Source organism: Canis lupus, chromosome 28 (genome assembly GCF_011100685.1).
Source record: "Canis lupus familiaris isolate Mischka breed German Shepherd chromosome 28, alternate assembly UU_Cfam_GSD_1.0, whole genome shotgun sequence".
In the NCBI taxonomy this organism is placed as follows: domain Eukaryota; kingdom Metazoa; phylum Chordata; class Mammalia; order Carnivora; family Canidae; genus Canis; species Canis lupus.
This window is the reverse complement of record NC_049249.1, coordinates 12959320-12980757: the sequence shown is the minus strand read 5'-3', so window position 1 is coordinate 12980757 and position 21438 is coordinate 12959320. Positions and strand designations below refer to the sequence as shown.

The 21438-nt window shown below is 43.4% G+C and overlaps 1 protein-coding gene across 3 annotated transcripts in view; it reads left to right on the top strand.

The window, feature by feature from the left end:
- The window catches only part of DNMBP (dynamin binding protein), a 107413-nt gene that overhangs the window by 65711 nt on the left and 20264 nt on the right, over positions 1–21438 (top strand). For 2 of the 3 annotated variants that reach the window (XM_038578505.1, XM_038578506.1), the window contains 2 exons: positions 18145–18338; positions 19178–19277. In XM_038578505.1, coding sequence (XP_038434433.1) covers positions 18145–18338; positions 19178–19277 — 294 coding nt within the window. Of the gene's footprint in view, positions 1–13217; positions 13243–18144; positions 18339–19177; positions 19278–21438 lie in introns of those variants that run through there. The other variant, XM_038578507.1, reaches the window with a different exon arrangement.

The following is a 21438-nucleotide window of genomic DNA, read 5'->3' as shown; positions in this document are numbered from 1 at the left end:
ACGCACCACTGCCCATCCTGAATGTTGCAGTTACGTGTAATTACAGAAGGAAACAAGTGTCGGAGTCTGTGTTCTGCCCTGCATTCACATCTTAGCCCCATCATTTACTAATAGTGTAACTTTAGGTGAATTACCTAACCTCTTGGAGCTCTAGATTCCTTATTTATAAAATGAAGATAATAATACCTGTGTCAGTGAGACAGCATAAGTAAAACACCCAATACACGTCTGGAACGTAGTATAGGTGCTCATAAATTATGATTTATCTCCTGTTGGCCCACCTCCCTTCCCCCTTATCACTTGCTTCACCAGCCTGTCACTGCATGGTCCCCTTTCTCCTGAGATCCAGTCTGAGCCCCATCTTCGTCGAACATCAGCCCTCAGACCCCGTGTCTGCAGGTGTGATTGTCCTGCAGATTGATTGTGTGATTGTGATGAGGGAGCACCTCATCCTTCCCTCCTCTCTTCCCCCCACTCCCCAACTCTCTTTGAGAAATAGAGCTCTACTTAATGGCTGCTCCCAGCTTCTACCAGGATATGTCCTTTCCCTCACCTGCCTTATCTGTCATTTTCCTAGGGAGGCCTGTCTTAGATGTTGGTAGGGCAGGTCTGTTATGGTTTGCCCTTGGTCCAAGGGTATGGCCCCTTATCCTGGGAGGTGGGGAGCCTGGAGGCTCTTTTGAGGTTTCAGTTGAAAACCACAGTGTTTATTGAACCTCATAACTTGGAGCAACTCAAATTCTAGAAAGTGTCTTCTCAGCCCCAGACAGTTATATCTGCCAGGCTCTTCTGCCTCCAGCTGTTACTGCTTTCTGCTGGTTTCCTGGAGTCTCATCACCTGAATGCATAGTTCAAGGATTTGAGGGGAATTTCTGCACAGGTTTTGGGCTGCTATCTCTGTGGCTCCCTTTTTTCCAGGATTTCTCTCAAAATATCTACACACTTCACAACCATAGATGTGAGCCTTTGACTCTTCAGCCCAAGAAGATTGCCAGTTGTTGACTTTCCATTTTTGCTTAATTTCCCCCACATTCTGGATTGTGGGAGATTGACTTCAGGGGTTAAGAATTGAGTAAATAGGGCAGCAAGGGTGGCTCAGCGGTGGCGCCGCCTTGGGCCCAGGGCCTGATCCCGGAGACCCGGGATGGAGTCCCATGTCGGGGTCCCTGCATGGAACCTGCTTCTCCCTCTGCCTGTGTTTCTGCCTCTCTCTCTGTGTGTGTCTCTCATGAATAAGTAAATAAAATCTTTAAAAATAAATTTATGAAAAAAAAAGAATTGAGTAAATATGGATCTTACCTAGCCTGTTTCCCTTGAGTCCTATCCCCTCTAGCTTCGGCCTGCTTATGGTTGTTCTCCAATGCCTTCACATAGTTACTTTTAAAAATCCTTATCCAGATTTGCTAATAATTTATCAATACGGTGGTTGGTCCAATGTAAATTGCTCTCCAACTGCTAGACCAAAAGTCAGGCACGAAGATTTTACACTTGCTAATAACATATAAGCAGTTGTGATGGGGAAAGGACCTGGTGCTTCAGATTCCATGGTAACTGAGTTATGTGATATTAGGATATCTAAATGAAGAGCTCTTACAGAGAGAAATAGGACGCTGGGATTCAGGTGAGAGTCAAGGCTTGGAGGTTCAAGGTCAGAGGGCTGTGGATCCCCTATCACTATACAGCATAAGTTCAGTGTTTTATAGATTGGGTCTTCAGGTCTATTCAGTGGGTTACAACTAGCATTTTTTAAAATAAAAGTGAATAGAACTTCATAGCATAGCTGATGTGGTAGGAGTATGCATGTATAAAGTATGGGGGCCACAGAAAAGAAAAGGTTCGAAAAACACTTAAATCTGATCCACCGTTTTTTTTTTTTTTTTTTTTTATGATTTTATTTATTTATTCATGAGAGACACAAAGAGAGAGGCAGAGACACAGACACAGAGGTAGAGAGAGGCAGAGACACAAAAAGAGAGGCAGACACAGAGGGAAAAGCAGGCTCCTCGCAGGGAGTCCGATGTGGGACTCGATCCAGGTCTCCAGGATCACGCCCTGGACAGAAGGCAGACACTCAGCCGGCCGCTGAGCCACTCAGGTTGCCTGATCCACTGTTTTTGTAACCAGAGAGATGGAGCTCAGAGAAATTGAAACGTGTGTCTAAAACCAATCCTTGGATCAGGAGTTGAATCAAGGTCTCCTGATGCCCAGACCAGTGCTTTCATAAGAGCTGGAGTCAGAAGCACAACTATGAGTTTCTTCTACATAAATGAACTTAGAAAAGCAGAAAAGTGTTGTGTTGTGTTGTGTTAGGGATGTCAGAGGATGGGGGACCTCAGATGGAGGCGGACGTGGCTGTGTTACACACAGCAGAGGTATGGGAGGCTTGTGGACCAAGGAAAGACCTTGCATTTGGCGGCTGGGGTGAGGAAGAGGAGCAACCAAGCTACAGAGCGCATTATAAGGAGTTTAGGAGGGAAGTGGTGATGAAGATATAGAAGCAATTTTTTTTTCAAAGATTTAATTTATTTATTCATGAGAGACACACGGGGGGTGGGTGGGGCAGAGACACAGGCAGAGAGAGAAGTAGGCTCCATGCAGGGAACCCGACATGGGACTCGATCCTGGGTCTCTAGGATTGTGCCCTGGGCCAAAGGTGGTGCTAAACCACTGAGCCACCCGGGCTGCCCGATATAGAAGCAGTTGCTCGAAAGTTTGGGCAGTAAATGCAGTGGAACAACAGAATCCAGGAAAATCTTGTTTTGTTTTCTCCCAAGATGAGAAAAACCAGCATGGATGTGAAGGCACTTTTGCCAGTGTTACAGATAGCTCAGATTTTAGGACTCTGTTGGTCAAGGTTTCTTTTCATCGCAAGTATGTGAACATGATCTCTTTGTAGCAACAGACTGTATTCACACTATTGGAGTAAAATGTCTGCCAGTCATTCCAAGACGGTAGCTTTTCATCCTGGCTGATTTCATACACTGATTACAAGCCATGAGTGTGGCAGATGCCAAGAGGCCTCTGCCACTCTGGAGACAAGGGGCATGCCCATAACAAGTAACCGGGCAGTAACAAATGACCAGCTAGACAGCCCGTGGAGTTTCTGTCTCAGCAACACTAGTAGTGGTGCCAGTACCATGTTAATTTACACGTTTAACAGTTCTCAGAGCACCTTGTGTAGCTTCCTCTCATTTCATCCTGTTACAATAACAGGATGAGCCACTCATCCATTTTTATCTAACAGAGTTGTATTGAGTACCAAACACTGTATCTCATTCTAGTTAGACCTAGATTACCTCAAGATCCTGAGGAGGGTTGGAGCTACTGCTCCCAATACCAGTGGGCTGAAACCAGGTGTCCTTGGGACCAGCTGTTCCCCTTCTTTCTCTCTCTCCTTCAGGGACCATCTTTCTCTTGGTGTTTTTGCTCTTCCCTGAACTTCTGCTTGGTCTCCTCTTACTGCAGACCCACACTGGTCATTTACTCGTAGTTTACTCCCTCTTCACTTTAGATTACACATAACCATACTCGTCCCACCACTGCCTTGAGGCATTGTTACAGCTTCAATTTCTGTTCCTGTCTGATCCGCCTGATATCATAACTCAGATTCCCAGAAGAGTGAGTATAAGTGACTCAACCTGTGTTTTTCAGTTAGTCATCGTCCTATAAACGATTTATTGATTAGGTACAAATCCACGGTCAAAATGGTAGAGATGAAGTCCAGGATGGGGGTCACCTGGTTTAAATGACAGCTACAGGACACCGATGGTGCTGATTTGGGATGTAGTGGGTTCTGGAGGTGGCAGGCATTCTGAGGCTTGCCTGGCCCAGACCAACTGGGCTGGAGATGTCTTTGGCTGTCACAGTGTTAGGGTGCAGGGGACTACTTGCATTTAGAAGGAAAGGACCAGGAACACTAAATGTTTTCAGTGTGTAGACCCATCCTACACAATGAAGAATTGTCCTGCCCAAAATGCCAGTTGTGTCTCTATTGAGACATTGGAGAAGATGGGTAAGACTTGGGCCTGCCTTTAGGAACTTTCCAACAGAAAACAGCATAGAAACAGATAATTAAACACAATTTTTTAAGTCCTTTATAGGGAGGGAACTATTAGATCCCATCCCCCACTTGGCCCTACTACCTTGTATAAAATATTTAATTTCTCTATGCCACAGTTTCTTCGTCAGTAAAACCAGATGACAGTATTATGAGGATTAAATGAGTTTATCGATATCGAAGTACCTAGGATAGTGTAGGAGAGCCTGGTGCATAAAGTAATGCTAAATAAACATGAGCTCCCACCATCATTTCACCAGCACAGAGATCCCACATCCCCCTTGAATACAGTTCAACAGGATTTAGTAACCAGTACTTGTACTTAGCACTGTAACAAGCATCGGGGGTATCCAAAGAAGGATGCCTGCCCCACTCTCAACACACACAGGAGTTTAGAGATCAGCTGAAGAGGTAGAGAGTATAAAAACATGAATAACATAATAATACACAAGTGTGTAGTCTAGACAGTGAGTGCTATGGACAACCAGAAGGGGGAAAGCTCAGTCCTTACTTGAGTTATGGGAAAAGACTTTAGGGTGTTTGAACTTGAGCTAAAGCTGAAGAGAGTGAATGGGGGTTGACTTGGGCAGAGAGAAGCAGGGGGAACATTCCTTTGGGAAAACATTATGAGCGAGGGTTCATACTTGTGGTGACAAAGAGGAACACAGTGTGGGGAGCATGGGAGTACCGAAATCTTAGAAACTAGATGGCGGTTTGGACCAGAGCTTGAGGAAAAAGGTAAGCGAGGCCTACGTGCGGTGAGTCACCCTCTCAGAAACTATGGGAAGATGCCTTCCCCGAGGCAAGGAGTGACTGAGGAGAAGCGCAGGTGTCTAAGAAGTGAGCCACAATGTGGGGGCAGGTGGAGGAGGGATAGGGCGAGATCATTGCAGAAATCAGGAGAAAACCAGAGAATTTAAAGTAAGAGAGAATGGCCAATGCTTTGAAGTGCCCTAGGGAGATCAAGGATAATGCCACCCGATTTGTCAAGGAGGTTATTGGTTGACTGAAAAGACAATATTGCTGGAACAGTGATGATTCAGAATTACTTGCAAAGGACTTATATGGGGGATGAGATCATAGGAGGAGGGCATGAAGACCACTCTTTCGGGATCCCTGGGTGGCGCAGCGGTTTGGCGCCTGCCTTTGGCCCGGGGCACGATCCTGGAGACCCGGGATCGAATCCCACATCGGGCTCCCTGCATGGAGCCTGCTTCTCCCTCTGCCTGTGTCTCTGCCTGTGTCTCTGCCTCTCTGTCTCTCTCTGTGTGACTATCATGAATAAATAAATAAAATCTTTAAAAAAAAAAAAAAAAGACCACTCTTTCAAGACCTTTCACAAAAAGAATCAAAGACCCCTGATTGTAGCTTAGAGGGCACAGAGTTGGACAAAACTTTCCTGTGCTTATTTTTTAAAACCAGGGTGTTGTTGCTTGTTGGAGGATAGATGGATAGGCAGAAGGTAAAGGAGAAGGAAAGGGTAAATGTGTGGAGGCCAAAGGAAATATGTGTAGGGCCATATTTCCCCAAGGGTTGGGAGATGATTGAAGCTTGAAAAGAAATAAGGCCCTCCTGAGGTTGGAGTGACCCAGTCTGGCAGACTCCCACCCAACCCGGAGACCTTGCCCTGGCACCGGGAGTTGTATTCTCAAGCCAGGTTGGTAGTTTTCTCCACAAGCAATTACCTGAATTGTTTTTGTATAATGTTTCTTCAACAACAGGAATACTGGCCTGTTGTTTATTGAACAACAGCAAGAAATATCAAGGAAAGGCAAGATATTGAGCGTGGATAGGAAGAGGTACTCTTTTTTTTTTTTTTTTTTAAGATTTTATTTATTTATTCATGAGAGACACAGAGAGAGAAGCAGAGACACAGGCAGAGGGAGAAGCAGGCTCCATGCAGGGAGCCCAATGCGGGACTCGATCCCGGGATTCCAGGATCACACCCTGGGCCAAAGGCAGGTACTCAACCACTGAGCCACCTAGTCGTCCCTTTTTATTAAAGGCATTAATTAATTAATTAATTAATTCATTCATTCATTTTTAATTTTTTTAAAAAGATTTTGTTTATTCATGAGACATACAGAGAGAGAGGGGGTGGGGGCAGAAACACAGGCAGAGGGAGAAGCAGGCTCCATGCAGGGAGCCTGACGTGGGACTCGATTCCGGGTCTCCAGGATCAGGCCCTGGGCTGAAGGTGGCACTAAACCACTGAGCCATGTGGGCTGCCCTTAAGAATTGTATTTATTTACTCATGAGAGACACACGGAGAGAGGCAGAGACATAGGCAGAGGGAGATGCAGGCTCCCTGCAAGGAGCCCAATGTGGGACTTGACCCTGAACCCCGGGATCATGCCCTGAGCCAAAGGCAAATGCTCAACCACTGAGCCACCCAAGCATCCCGGAAGAGGTACTCTTATGGAGCATTTTCTTTCATTTGGATCAGAGGATATTAGAGGGTGCAGTGGGAGGAAGGGTGAATCAAAGCAGCTAACTTGCAAAACCATGGCAGGTCTTAAATGAGATGTCAAAGTGGGAACTCAGAACCTTGACATACCCACAGAGTGGGTGCCCCAGAGTTTTCCAATTTGATATTTCCTGAGAAACCATGAAGTGCCCACATTGGGCATGACCATCAGGCTGTCAAGCCACGGTGGTGGGAGAGTGCCCGCACACAGTGATTTCTGGTGGGAAGGTACACGTTTGTATACACAGTGGACCTCATTCCACTCTATCAAGAAACCCCTTTCTTCTAATAGTAAATTGAGAGGAGATAGATGGAATATATTACATTTTATTGAATCTAAACACCATCTATTCTAAGACCTTGAATAAGTTTAGGTGCCATTAAAAAGAAGACTTCTAACTAAATGTTAACATGCTATTACTTGGAAAACACATTTTGCTTTTAGAGATGTTAAAATGTTTAAAAAAAATGCACATCTTGGCATCTACTGAAATGTGGAGATGCTTCTACTTAGTGGTGACTCACAGCAATACTTAGCAAATATGGTTGAATTCCTCTAGCTCTTTCCTCAGTGATTTGGAGATAGGGAATTCGATTTTCTTGCTCTCCAGTCTCTGCCCTGCTTAGAGGAAAATTGAAACCTGATTTATCCTCAGTGTCCTATGTCCTAAATTTTAACTAAAATTTTCATCAAAGTTAGGATAGTTCGGGATCCCTGGGTGGCGCAGCGGTTTGGCGCCTGCTTTTGGCCCAGGGCACGATCCTGGAGACCCGGGATCGAATCCCACGTCGGGCTCCCGGTGCATGGAGCCTGCTTCTCCCTCTGCCTGTGTCTCTGCCTCTCTCTCTCTCTCTCTCACTGCGTGCCTATCATTAAAAAAAAAAAAAAAAAAGTTAGGATAGTTCCTGATTTTTAAAGATCTTTGGGTAGTCTTTTATCCCAATTGTAGCAGAGTAATGCTTAAGGCACTTTAAATTATAATAATTGTTGCCATTTATTAAGTGCCAGTTGCTAAATCCTATGGATTAGGTATACATTAGGTATGCACAAAAGTCCAGTAGCATCTAAGTTTTGTGATGGTGGTAAAGATAATGTTTCCAGAACCTAATAACTTGACATAGGCTCAGTCAATGTGTGTTGTCAAATGAAATATTCTATTTTGGGACACAGCATATGACATCAAAAGATAAGTATCCTAGGGTTTTATTTTTTTTAAAGATTTTATTTATTTATTCATGAGAGACAGAGAAAGAGAGAGAGAGAGGCAGAGACACAGGCAGAGGGAGAAGCAGGCTCCATGCAGGGAGCCTGATGTGGGACTCGGTCCCAGGACTCCAGGATCACGCCCTGCCAAAGGCGGGTGATAAACCGCTGAGCCACCCAGGGATCCCCACCCTAGGGTTTTAATACATGTTCTGTTCCAAGTTGAGATAGCTCCACTCTACTCCTAGTTTTCTGATATTTATTATAATAAATGGATGTTGGATTTCTTTCAGATACAGTTTTTTCTCTATCAGTTGACCTGGTTATATTATTTTTCTTCTTTTGCCTGTTGATGTGGTGAATTACATTATTTGATTTTCAAAAGTTGAACCGGCATCACACACCTAGAATAAGTGTGACTTGGCTGTGTTAAAAACAACAACAACAAAAAGACAAAATAGTACATATTTTTTTGTATTGCTGCTTGAGAAGAGAAATTTGGGAAAAGACCCAATCCAGAGACTAGAGAGGCCTTCATCTGGCTGGGCTTAAAGGGCAATAGGTGAGCAGAAAGGCAGAGAGACAAGCTGGGCTTGTCATGTTCAATGATGAAGAAAACAAATACTGGAAGTACACTGAGCTAGCCCTGTCCTCAGGGCTCGCTGAGAGGAAGTGGCTAACTGCTTAGGTGAGTCCAAAGAGGCTTTACATACCAAGTGACACTCCTTGTGGGACTAGTTAGAAGTTGATGTGGTTACTCCAAACTGAGGAGTAAGTGAAGTAACAGAGTGGGAAGTCATGTAAGATTTTAAATCTTGGAAGTGACCAATGGGCCCAACCCCTTTGTTATAGATAGATGGGAACAACAGCCCAGACAGGTCAGAGGGGAGGCAGGACTAGATTCCAAGGGTTTTTTTTGAGTATTCACTATACCCACTGCCCTCTCAAGATCTTGGAAGCAGCTCCTCTTACAGCCCAGAAGTGGAAGCCAGGGGAGATATGGGGTATGGGGTGACTGCTGGATGCCTCAACCTTATTTAAACCAACTTGGCACTTACGACTGGGGTCCCAGGAAAAACCTGATTTATATTTCCCTTGTATTGAGGTTTTATTTTTTTCCCCATGTTTCAGCTAGAAAATTAGATAATAGTATATAATGACACCCTAAGATACCCTAAGTTTAATGAGGTTTTACCATCAAAATATCAGATCACACTAGGAAAGAATCTTTGAGAGATTGGGTTCATTCAAATAAATATAACCAAAGCCCTTAATGCTTAATTTGTTTCTATTTTACATTATTCTTTTGTTTCATAAGCTTATGTTTTGCCCGTTCAACTAGATTCATTAAGTCAAATGAGAAAAATTTAAAGGCCATCCAGTTTAATCCTACTGCATTTGCTCTTCCTGAACACAGGCCAGATGACATGGCTTTCCTGATGAGACTAAAGAAAGCTTTTGAGGGCATTTCAACTTTTTCTACTTGCCCCGTGGCCTAAGACTCTGCTCAGTAGCTCTCTATTAAATATTCATTCAGTTTTATAGTTAGAACTTGAACAGGATTATAATTCAGATGAATTGATTTGTGGGGTATACAGTGATAAAAGATACATAGAATATTATGAAGGCAAGTGGAAGGAATCAAAGTAAACTACCTCATAGAAACTGAAGAAAGTTTAATTTTATAGACTAGCACAGAGAAGTAGCCAGAGGGGCACGGACATGAGCAAATTTTGAAACATCACTATAGTATCATTATTAAAATTGAAAATATAAAGCCAGAAATGGCCACATGCATACGGAGAAGACATAATCCACAACAGGCCTTGACCCTTCACAGAAAGCACTGGCCTTGGACGCTGGTTTTGAATATGCAGCTTTCTCAGCCCTGTGGTCAGAGGTCACAGGTCACAGGCCAGCCATGTCATTGTTTTGTGCCCATTTCCTCATTCGTAAAATGAGAGTAATAATAACTTCCCTCAAGAGACTTGGTAAATATAGCATCAGATATGTGTGTGTTAGGAAAATAAAGCTTTTCATATAGAGTTTTTTGGCTGACTATAATAAAAATCTGCTTACTCAAATTGATCATTTATTCCTAGAGAACTATTTGATGAAAACTGTCTTTGCCCTCTTGATAATTTCACTTCTGCTACCTAAAGATTAGATAACAATAATAATGTCCCACCAATAGCACACCCCTCTAGGATTTCTGTGTCTTTGGTGAGGGTTCAAAAATGGTGTTTGAGTTGGTGCTAGAATTAAACTGACCATCCTGGCAGTATAAGAAATTGCAGACTCTAGTACTTTGAGCCCTTGACTCATTTGATTTTCTGAAGGCCCAGAGAGGGCCTGGAAAAGGAAAGGGGAAATGAGAAGTTTTGAGCTGAGTTTCCCCCATCCCCACTCCTCATTCCTGCCCCAGGGGTGGAAACCCTCCCAGCAGGGATTGTGCTAGAGGTTACTTGCCAAAGCTGGTGGGAAGTTCCAGAGCAAAAGCCACAGGGAAGGTTTTTTTTAGTTCTGGTTGAGATTTTGGACCTGAATGTTATCGATTCCTCTCTGAAGTTGGGTGGCTATGAGCTCTGCAGAAAAGCCAGTGACCACAGTGCCAGAATTGTACGTTGAGCAAACCTTTTCCACATTGTGAGGCTTGTAGGTGCTAAAGTAAAGACAGGGTGGGGGCTGGGTGGCCCAGCTGGAGGGATGTGGAAAGGCGGAAAACTGGGATTTCTGATTCCTCTCTTTGGGCCTGGGGCGAAAATGAGTAATATTTACAAAGACAGCTTTCTCTCAGGGTTTTCTAAAGGATAGCTAAACAGGCACTGGTGGATTTGCTTTTCTTAGGAGACTGGCTAATCGTGACTTCAGCCCTGTTTCCTGACCTACGGTCTTCAGCAGTCTACAGGGATCGGGTCAGGGAAGAGACCTCAGCTCATTAAAAAGTGAAGAAAAAATTTGAAATGGATTAGCAGAAATGGAGAACTGTTGGTATTAGAATATTCTCATTTTACAGCAAATTTCTTCCATTTTATTGCTCTTTGTTGTATCAACGTTACGTGTTCACTCTAGAAATATTAGAAGATACGGTCAAAGCAAGGAAAAAAATATCGGAATTTCCATCCTGTCAAGATTTTCTCATTTTCAAATATATGCACCAAAAGTATTTTCCCTTTTTAACAAAATGGCTATTCGTTCATAGACTATTTTGTAATATACTTTTTTTCAACTAACCGCACAGAGACAGCATTCTGTGTTAGTAAGTATAAATCTCAACAGCTATGATACTATTCTGTTCTGTAGATATGCCGAAACTTATTTAACCAGGCCCCTTTGGGGAAAAAAAATTGCTTCTGAGTTTTTGTACACATCGGAGAACATCCCCATATGTACATCTTGTGCATTTGTCCAATGATTTACATATAATACATTTCTAAAAGTAGACTCCTGAGTTAGAAGTTTTGACTTTTTTTTATTTTAAGAAGTAGAGAAAGTATTACAAGTTTTTACCTGCTGCCCTATCCCTTGGGGTGGCACATCTGTCAAGGTCACAAGAAAGAGCTGAGGTTTCTTGAAGGGGGCTCTCCCCTTACCTGAGGAAGATGGCTAATATGTAAGTCGGAAAGCCATCAGAAGATAGGATAAAAGAAGCCTTTTCCTTTGTTTCACGTGTGTTCTGCCATAAATTATCCAGAATACTATTGGATATTTACTGTGTGTGACACTACATTGGATTCTGAGGGATTACTTACATTCTACTAAATGGGGTTTTATACATATCATCACGTGAACATACGCAGATATGCTTAAAGATATATTGTTCACTTAATGGTGGGGGGGTCGAGGCTCCCACAGAGGTTAAGTTGTGCTTTAGGGCCACTCTGTCTTATTATTAGCTACCTGGTGGCCACCAAACCCCACAGGTAGAATTCAGATCCCAAGTTGCACGGATTTGCCCGCAGAGGGAGTAGCTACAGGTCACGGGCCCAGAGGCGGGAGCCTGCTCGGCCCCTATCCCAGGCCTGCGCTCCGCAGCCAGTTCACTCAACTTCTCGTCGTCGTTCCTCAACTGTACAACGGGGACGATGTGGTAGGGTGGTTGGGAGGATTAGAAACACCAATGTTCGTCAAGTGCTTAGAACAGTGCTTGACACTCCCAGTAAGTGCCCTGTAAGTAGTTGTTCAAATGCAACGTTAAGAGGAGTTGCGCTAGCGGGTGGAGGGAAGCGGCTGCAGGGAAGCGGCTGCGTGGGGCTCCGCCTGGGCCTGCGGCCTGGGCCTGCCGGGTGAGCCTCCCAGAGCGGGTGCGACTCTAGACGGGGCGGGAAGGCCTCTTCACCAGAAGCTGCCTGAGATGGCCCCAGATTTCACCAATAGAGACGTTTCTTAGTTAGCATTAGTTTATTTTCAATTACTGGCGCTACCACAACAGATTCTTATGAGATTAGGAAGCGCAACACCCACCCACCCCTCACCCCCCTTGAGCCTTCGGCCCTAAATCCAGCTCCCACCCTGAGGCCCGGGGCCAACTGATGAAGGGGGGTGCCTTCTTCCTGTCCTTTTTCCTTGCACTGCCATATTATATCCATTATGGAAACACGTAGTGGTTTTTGCAGGTTTTCTTTTTCTTTCTGTTTTGTTTTTGTTTTTTTTACAAAGATGGCTTCTTTTTCTGCAGCTTTTGTTTCCTTGGTTTCTTTCAAAGTGTAAATGCTTGGGAGCTGTGAGCAGGGTTCCCGGTTCCGTGAATTACTCTGTGCACTTCATGCCAAGCGGGGCCCAGCCCACTGAGATCTGCATTCTGATGGCTGTAGGGTAAGGTCCCCAAAGTAGGAGGCCCAGGTCCCTAGGCAAAGCCCGGGCCTGGAGAGGGCTGGCCTGGGCCAGAGAGGGGGACCTGCAGAAAGCCAGGTCCCCAGGCAGACAGTAGACCAATGCCACCTACTTCACAGTGCGGCCTCTTAAGTGAGAGATGGATGGGCCTTCAGATTCTTCCCTAAAGAGACACCCCCCCCCCCCCCCCCCATAAAGCTTAGTAGGGACAGGCAAAGTGAGAGTAATACCCTTCGATGAAAACTCCAGAAGTGAGAACCGGGAAGGGAATGCAGGAGGGGAAGGTGCCGAAGCCCGAGCGAAGGCGGGCCGCAGCCTGCAGCTCGTTCCCCTCAGAAGGATTCCAGCTCCATCCTTTAGAACCGGCCCTGCCCTGATAGCCTGGGGGACTCGGCGATTCATATGTAAATGTGGGAAAGCCTGGGGGAAATGCCTACCCTATTCAAAGGATTTGGGGGTTGCGGAGCATTCCAGAGCTCTGGGAAGATTCTGCTCTGCCCGTTAGCCTGGGACCCACCCACCCGTCCGGCAGCAGCCACTGGGCGCCGCAGGTGCGGGGGAGCCGGGGTGCGGCGGGGCAGGAGCCCGCGGCGGCAGGTGGCGCAGCCCGGGTGCCCGGGACCTGCCGGCAGGTCAGAGATTTCCCCGCCAGACGCAGAGCCGGCCTTGCGGAGGGGAGAAGTGAGTGGCTCTTTCTGTGACTGTGCTCTCAAGTGTGGCTTGTGGAGTTGCGCGAAGCTCGGGCTCCCGGGACGCCTTCCTTACGCCCTGGAGGGAGCCTGGGGGCGCCCACTAGCCTGGGGGTGGGCACCTCTTGAGGGGAGGGGAATCGGGACTTGGGGGGGGCGGGGAGCTGGGAAAGGGAACAAAAGGAAAAAACTACCCCGTACGCATTGTTTTACCAGAGAGAATAAATTTGTGCAGTCAGCTCTGGCTCCAGCTCCTCAATTCCTCCAGGACCTTCGGGGAAGAAGGTGGGAGCTGGTCTGCGCACGGCCGCTGGAGGCTGGTCCTGGCCGCAGCCTCCTCCATGTGCTTCCTCAGCTTTTATTGTTCTTAGAGAAGAGCAGAGTGTTCCAGGAATTGGACAGAGCCCTTCTACTTGGGGCACCTTACCTTAATTTGCTACAGACAGCATTTTCTGGCCCTCTGTGGGAAAAGAACTAACTTGTGTCCATTTATTCCCTTGTTTATTCCCTCAACAGCTTGGCAAAGCAGGCATTATTACTCATTTTACAGGTGAGGACATTGAGGCCTACAGGGAAATGTGACCTTTGTCCAGTTCCCCAGGGTTCCCGGCCAGAGCTGGGAAGAGCAAGATTCAAAGCCCCTCTCTCTACTGCAGCTAGCTGAGCCAGGAGGCCACCTTCTCCTGCTTGGTCGTCCCAGATACTAAAATTTTAGATCAGACTTTCCTTAGGATGTATTTGGGATAATGGAAAAGGGGTTTTACGTTTGGAGTCATTTCAAGCCAGATAGTTCTAGTTTGACTTAATTTTGAGCACTGACATGTGTAGACCTTGAGGGTGACCTATGTCTTTAGAAACATGTAGAATTTTGTCAAAATTGCAGATACATTCCACAGGGATTTAAAATCATGCTAAATTTCTTGGTATTTTAAAGGCAGTCCAAGAATTTATAAATGCACCTGCAAAAATAAGTAAATAAATAAATAAATAAATAAATAAATAAATAGCTTCGTGCCAGTAGGTCAAAGGAATTGTTACCATTTCTTTTTTCTCTTTTATTAAAAATCCGAGTTATCCCCGGGTGGCTCAGTAGTTTAGCACCTGCCTTCCTGATCCTGGGATCCAGTCCTGTGTCAGGCTCCCTGCATGGAGCCTGCTTTTCCCTCTGCCTGTGTCTCTGCCTCTCTCTCTCTGTCTCTCATGAATAAATAAAATCTTTAAAAACAATAAATAATAATAATAAAAATCCGAGTCTTACTGTAGGTTGCTGGCTTTTGATTGATGAGTACTTGATGGTATTTTAAACTTTCAACTATTATAATTAATAGAGTTTTGATTCCTGAGATAGAATATTTTCCGGGTAATTTTCAAGATTTGAAGCAAATAAACCCCTGACCTTTTCTAGTTGAGATTCCAGGCCAGGGAGGCAAAATGGTACAGGATTAAGCGATAGGATTTGGATTGAAATATACTTAGATTCAGATTCCAGAACTGCCATTTGCTCGCTACATAAGCTCTGACAAGTTGGTCAGCCTCTCAAAACCCAGGTATTCTATTAAATCAAGTAATAATACAACTTCAGAGTTTTGACATGAATATTAAATGAGTTCAGGGACATAATCAAATATATAAAGTGTATTGCCTATGGTGGGAATTCAACAAGTGTTCTCCCTTTCAGAACTTTTTAGTCATATTAAAAATGAGTGTCTTCTAAAAATAATATATCATTATGTTATATGCCTGAAGGGAATATAGTGTTATATGTCAATTATACCCAAATAAAGAAGATAATACATTTTAAAAATGAGTTTCTCTTCTTAACTTGCCACTGGGAGAGACCATATTTGGGACTGAGATCCTATTGCTTGAAATTGCAAAGAAAACTCTAAACAAGCCTATTAAAAATAAGTTTTACATATGCCGCAATTAATTTAGGATTATGATTTAGCACTCTAGTCAAATAGGATTATGCGGGCAGCCCAGGTGGCTCAGCGGTTTAGCGCCGTCTTCAGCCCAGGGCCTGGTCCTGGAGACCCAGGATCGAGTCCCAAGTCAGGCCTCCTGCGTGGAGCCTGCTTCTCCCTCTGCCTGTGTCTCTGTATCTCTCTCTCTCTCTGTGCCTCTCATAAATAAATAAATAAGTAAATAAATAAATAAATAAATAAATAAATTATTTTAAAAAAAGAAACCAAATAGGATTATGCTTGAAATTTTGTCATGCTACCAAAAAAAGTTCAAGAAAGATATTTTTCCATTATATCTTTTTAAACTTTATTTTGAATGATAGAAAATGTACAGATTATTGCAGTAGTACAAAGAATCTCCTGCATAGCCTTTATTCACATCCACCAGTGTTTAGCATTTTGCTGGGTTTTTCTGTTCATTCTCTCTCTCCACACACCCCCACACACACTTTTTTCTGACTGGTGTAGGTTGGACATATCATGTCCTTTCGTAAGCTTCCATGTGTATTTTGTATGAACCATGGATGTCATACATAACCACATAGATTTGCCATTTGAGGGAATTTTTCTCTGACTTAATCATTTATCTACAGTATGTATTATAACTTTACCAGTTGCCCTAGTAATGTAATGTCTTTTGTAGCAGCTTTTTCCCTAGATCAGGACCCAGCTCAGAATCACACGTGGCATTTATTTGCCATCTCCTCAGTCATCTTTGAGAATTCTCGGGCTTCCTTGTCTTTCTTTTCTTTTTTATAAGTAAACTGTACACCCTGGGACCCCAAGATCAAGAGTCACATGTTCCACTGACTGAGCCAGCCCAGAGGCCCTCTTTGTCTTTCATAACATGACATTTTGAAGAATACAAACCATCAGTTTGCAGTTGTCTGATGTTTACTCAAGATTTGTTTCAGATGATGCGTTTTTGACTGGGATATCACATATGGGATATTGTATTGTTTCCAGATATGACAAATGGAAAAACATACGGTCTTTCTGCCCCTTATTGATGATGCGAATTCTGATTACTCAGTGATCATATTTTCCTTTTCTCCACTATATATAGTCACTATTTTTCATTTCTGTAATTAATAAGTAATTTGTCATAACTAGGCATATATCCTGATCATCAGACCTCACCACCACCATCAGAATCATCCACTGATGATTTGTGCTTGGGCTACATTTTATGCTAATCATTGCAAAATGCTGATTTTCTAATTCCCATAATTTCTTCTATATTTATTAGTTGACATTATATATAAGAAAAAACTGTCTTCTTCCCCATTCATGTACTTGCATGTTATCAATATGAATTCATGGATTCTTTAGTCAGTGGATTATAGTCCATTGCTGTACTTATTTACTTTGTTACTCAAACGGTACCAGATTTAGCCAATGGGAGCTCCTTCAAGCCAGCTCCATGCCTTTTGGAAATACCTCCATCATTTTGTTGAGCACTTTCTTATTTTCTGCCATTAGATGTTTCTGGTTCACCTATACTCTCCTTGCCTCAGTCTTGGAATTAGCTATTTCTCTAAAGAACTCTGCTTTCTTTGAGTGGAGAGTAGTTCTCAGAAACCAGAATCTGGGCGCATCCTCTTAAACATTGGAATTCCTAAGTCCTTAGAGAAGAGTCCTTAGAGAGAGATTTTTGAAGACTAAAATCTGATGTGAAAGCCTAGTTTTCCATAAGTAGTGTAAACAGGAGTGTTTTTGCTTCTTACATCTGCTAAAAATATTCTTGTGATCACACTTAGATTAGTATATTTACTTAATAAATTTGTAGGATTTTTTTTAAAGTGGATCTTAAGGAATTTGAAATAAACTGAGCAGAGATTGCTACATTGGAATTTTTTTCAATTATTTATTTTGGTGTTTAATGTTTATTTTAAATGAACAAATGCCATACTGTCCCATCTTTATAAATAACTCTCATCATGTCGATTTCATGGGTAAAAGCAAATGACAAGGTACATACTGGTTTTCACTTTTAAATCATGCGATGTGGTTCTATAGAGGTTCTTTGGACTGAAAATACCATTAAAAAGAACTTCATCTTTCTAGTACCTTTGTATCTTCTAGAATATTTGAAGTAACAAGGTACCAGAGTCTTTTTTTTTTTTTAATTTTTTTTTTTTTTTTTTTTTTATGATAGTCACAGAGAGAGAGAGAGAGGCAGAGACATAGGCAGAGGGAGAAGCAGGCTCCACGCAGGAGGCCTGACTTGGGATTCGATCCTGGGTCTCCAGGATCACGCCCTGGGCCAAAGGCAGGCGCTAAACCGCTGCGCCACCCAGGGATCCCGCAGAGTCTTTATTAAAGTTTCGATAGGGGAAAGAAAAAAAAAAAGTTTCGATAGGGAGAATCTAAATAATTTTTGTGTATTTCATTGTATATGTTAATCCTCTGTTACAATGACTGGAACGCAATAGGCCCTATAGTCACCTAGTTCTCAGACATGTAATTCCTCTCTAACTCTTCTTAGTTGGCATTGTGATATTCCCAATAATATTTAATGTGCTATATCAATGTTTTTGATTTCCAGTTTGGTATTTCTGCTGCTGACCTCATGCACTGGGTCTTATACTTAATTAAGTGAAAGCAATTCTTTATAAGAAAAGCACCTCTCTCAACCTCTTTCTCAAGAGGTTGTGGACACTGATTTGTCCTCCTAAAATGGGCCAGCTTTTCCTTTTTTAGGGCAAATTCTAGAAATGCTATCACACAGATGAGAGAAGTTCTCTGCAGAAATGAGTTTCTCAGCCCTTCATCTGTTCATAATTAGAACTGATGTGTGATTGGATTTCCTGGTGGTTGATAGCAGTGAGACTTTGGTTCTCAAGGAATGTGTTCTTTTCAGCCTAAACTATTGAAGAGTCGTGCTTCCACACTCAGAGCTGCTGACGAGTTCTCTCTTCCCCTTCTAGAAATGACCCTCCTCTCCTCCCAGTCTTCATCACCGGTGGCCCCACCTGGGTCCATGTACACTGAAAACCCAGAGCAGAGGATGCTGGAGAAGAGAGCCAAGGTGATAGAAGAACTTCTCCAGACGGAAAGAGACTATGTTCGGGATCTGGAAATGTGCATCGAACACATCATGGCGCCCCTGCAGCAGACGCAGGTGGGAGCTGTGGAGAAAGCTCGCTTTACCCTGAATGTGATGTGATTCTCCAAGCCATTAGGTTATGGCGCTTTCACCACAAGGGTTACTGGATTTGAAGTAAAGGCTGTGGTTGCTGCTGGTCTTAATTCAAGGGTCCTGACATGAGTGTGTCATCAACTTAGTTTTTAGCGTCCTGTCACTTCTTGTCCACTGTTAACTTATCAGACTTACTGCAGGACATGTCCCAGCCACTTCCTGCTCTGTGGCTCCTAAAGACACTCCCAGCTAGTCTGGATTATCACTGCATTGGGAAGGTTGTATAATAATGAAGTCTGGGGATGATGGGTTTGGTGGCTCCGGCACCTGACAGTACAGTGTTTACCCAGGAAACCCTAACTGTCTTGTGTGTGCCAGGTACTTGTCTAGATGCTGAAGGTAGGGAAAAAAGGGTAACAGCATCCTGGGGATTTACTGTCCTTATTGCTTGTTACTTGACCATCTGGGCCTGGCTTGGGTTTGTACTTCTGGAACATTCACTCCAAAGAACTTGTATAGGAAGTGGGCACTGCCATCAGATTTTGGGTGGGACTTTGTATCCCAATGTAATTCTAGACCAAATTGATAACATAGTCTTTTTACTAAGGTAATGGGAGATGGGGTCAAGCAGAGTGTGATCAAGGACAAAGAGTGACACCAAAGATAATGTTGGCACACTTCTGTTCTGGAATCTTTGTGACAGTGAGTGCAGATGACTTTGAACAGTTTTGTATCATCCTTGAAGAGATGTTCCTAACATGAAAATGATATGCCATTAATTTCATTTCAATGCATCTTTTCATTTTGTCTCCCTTTCTCAGATACCAAACATTGACTTTGAAGGACTTTTTGGAAATATGCAGATGGTGATTAAGGTCTCAAAGCAGTTATTGGCTGATCTGGAAATCAGCGACGCTGTAGGTATGAGCTCCTGCCATTACTTCAGAAGCAGCCCCCCCCCCCCCAACCTTTTGTTAAATTTCATGCATCAAAAGTAAAGGGTGAAGCAACCTTGCTGGTACTAAGTAGAAAAATGAAGTTCTAGCTACTTAGTTCAGAGATCACCAGGCCCTCTCCTCTCCTTCTCCTCTATAGCCTACTTTGAGGTGCCACAGGATGTTAGCAATAGACGAGATTTTAGATGTCGTTGTCCAAATTGACAGTTGCAGCCTGTTGATGGATCATGAGATCACTAGAGCAAGTTGTACCCAGTATATATTTTTTTCAATAAAATAGAAAATTTCAGAATGTACTCTAAATAATAAACACAGCTATAGTTTTTGGACACTTTCAATTCTACATATAAGTATACTGAGTCATTTAAAATGTTTTGTGGGTCATTGTCAAAAATGTTTGAAAAACAGTCATCTGTTTTTAATAAACAAAGAAACTATTATCTATTGCTGTGAAACAAATTATACCAAAACTTTGCAGCTTTAAATAAGAAACTATCCCCAGTGCATGTGGCTGAGGAATCCAGGAGTGACTTAGTTGGGCACTTCTGGCTCAGGATCTCTCATTAGGTTGGAGTCAAGCTGTTGGCTTGGACTGCCGTCCTCTGGGGCTCAGAGATCCTCTTCAAGGAAGCTCCCTCAGCTCTTCAGGCCCTCCTTCCTTGCCTTGTGAGCCTCTCCATGGACTGTCCTCAGGACATGGCAGCTGGCTTTTCCCAGTGCGTGATCCAAGAGGGAGAAAAGGCTCAAGATTGGAGTCCCACAGTGTCTTCTCTAACTGATCCCCAATGTGACATACCATTATTTCTGCCATATTCTGTTGGTCACACAGACCAGCTCTGATACAGCGTGGGAAGGGACATCCTATCATAGAACCACACAGTTCAAGCCATCCCACCACACATATGACAACATCAGCAGAAGGGAAAAGTAACCCTGTGTCATTTAAGAGTGAGCAAACCTTGCTTAGTGTTCTCCTATCAGATTTCTCTTTATTTCTCATTGGCCACAACTGTGTCATATGCATATGCCTGAGCACTAGAAAGGAGAATGGGATCATGATGTTGGCTTAAACTAGGCAGTGTTTACCTGACTCACCTGGGAGAGAAAAGGACACAATAACAGAATCAGGGCAAATGAAAGCTTTGGTGAGCCACTTGCAAAGGGCAGATTGACATGAATTGCAAAAGCAATTTTGGGGGAGGTTAAGTTTATTAAGTTTATTTAATATATTTCTTTGTTTTTTATTTTACTATATTTTTAATTTAACTTTTTTTTTTAGATTTTATTTATTTATTTATTTATGAGACACAGAGAGAAAAGCAGAGACATAGCCCAAGGGAGAAGCAGGCTCCTCACAGGGAGCCCGATGCAGGACTCGATCCCAGGATCTGGGATCATGTCCTGAGCTGAAGGTAGACACCCTCAACCACTGAGCCACCCAGGCTGCCAACTTATTTTTAATATATTCACATGGTACATAAAGTTACAAAGAGCTATTTAATAAAAAGTCTCTTATCCATTCCTTAGCCATCAGCTCTTCAAACTAAAAGCACCCAGTGTTACTAAGTTTTCTTCGGTTGCCTACCAGAGAGTTTGTCATATACCAGCAATTACATATGTATCTTCTCTATCCTGGACCCCATCCCCCATTTTTTAAAAATCACACAAGTGGGGGACACCTGGGTGGCTCAGCAGTTGAGCGTCTGCCTTAGCTCAGGGCGTGATCACGGAGTCCCAGGATTGAGTCCCACGTCAGGCTTCCTGCAGGGAGCCTGCTTCTCCCTCTGCCTATGTCTCTGCCTCTTTCTCTCTGTGTCTCTCATGAATAAATAAAATTTTTTTTTTTTAATAAATAAAATCTTAAAAATATCACACAAGTGGTAGTGAATTATTCAAACTGTTCTGCACTAAGCCTTCTCCTCACCCCCTCAACAGTGTACCTTTCGAGCAGTTCTATGATCCAGGAAGAGAAATGGAAAAAGTGTACAGAGAGGGGGATAACTCAGCAAAAAAAAAATCAAGGTAATGCAGGATGCTGGTGAAAGCAGCGTTAAGTTAGTGTTACTAGTCTGACCAAGGAAAGATTCTGATACAGCCAGGACAAGATTTAGTGAGGAAGGAAAGGA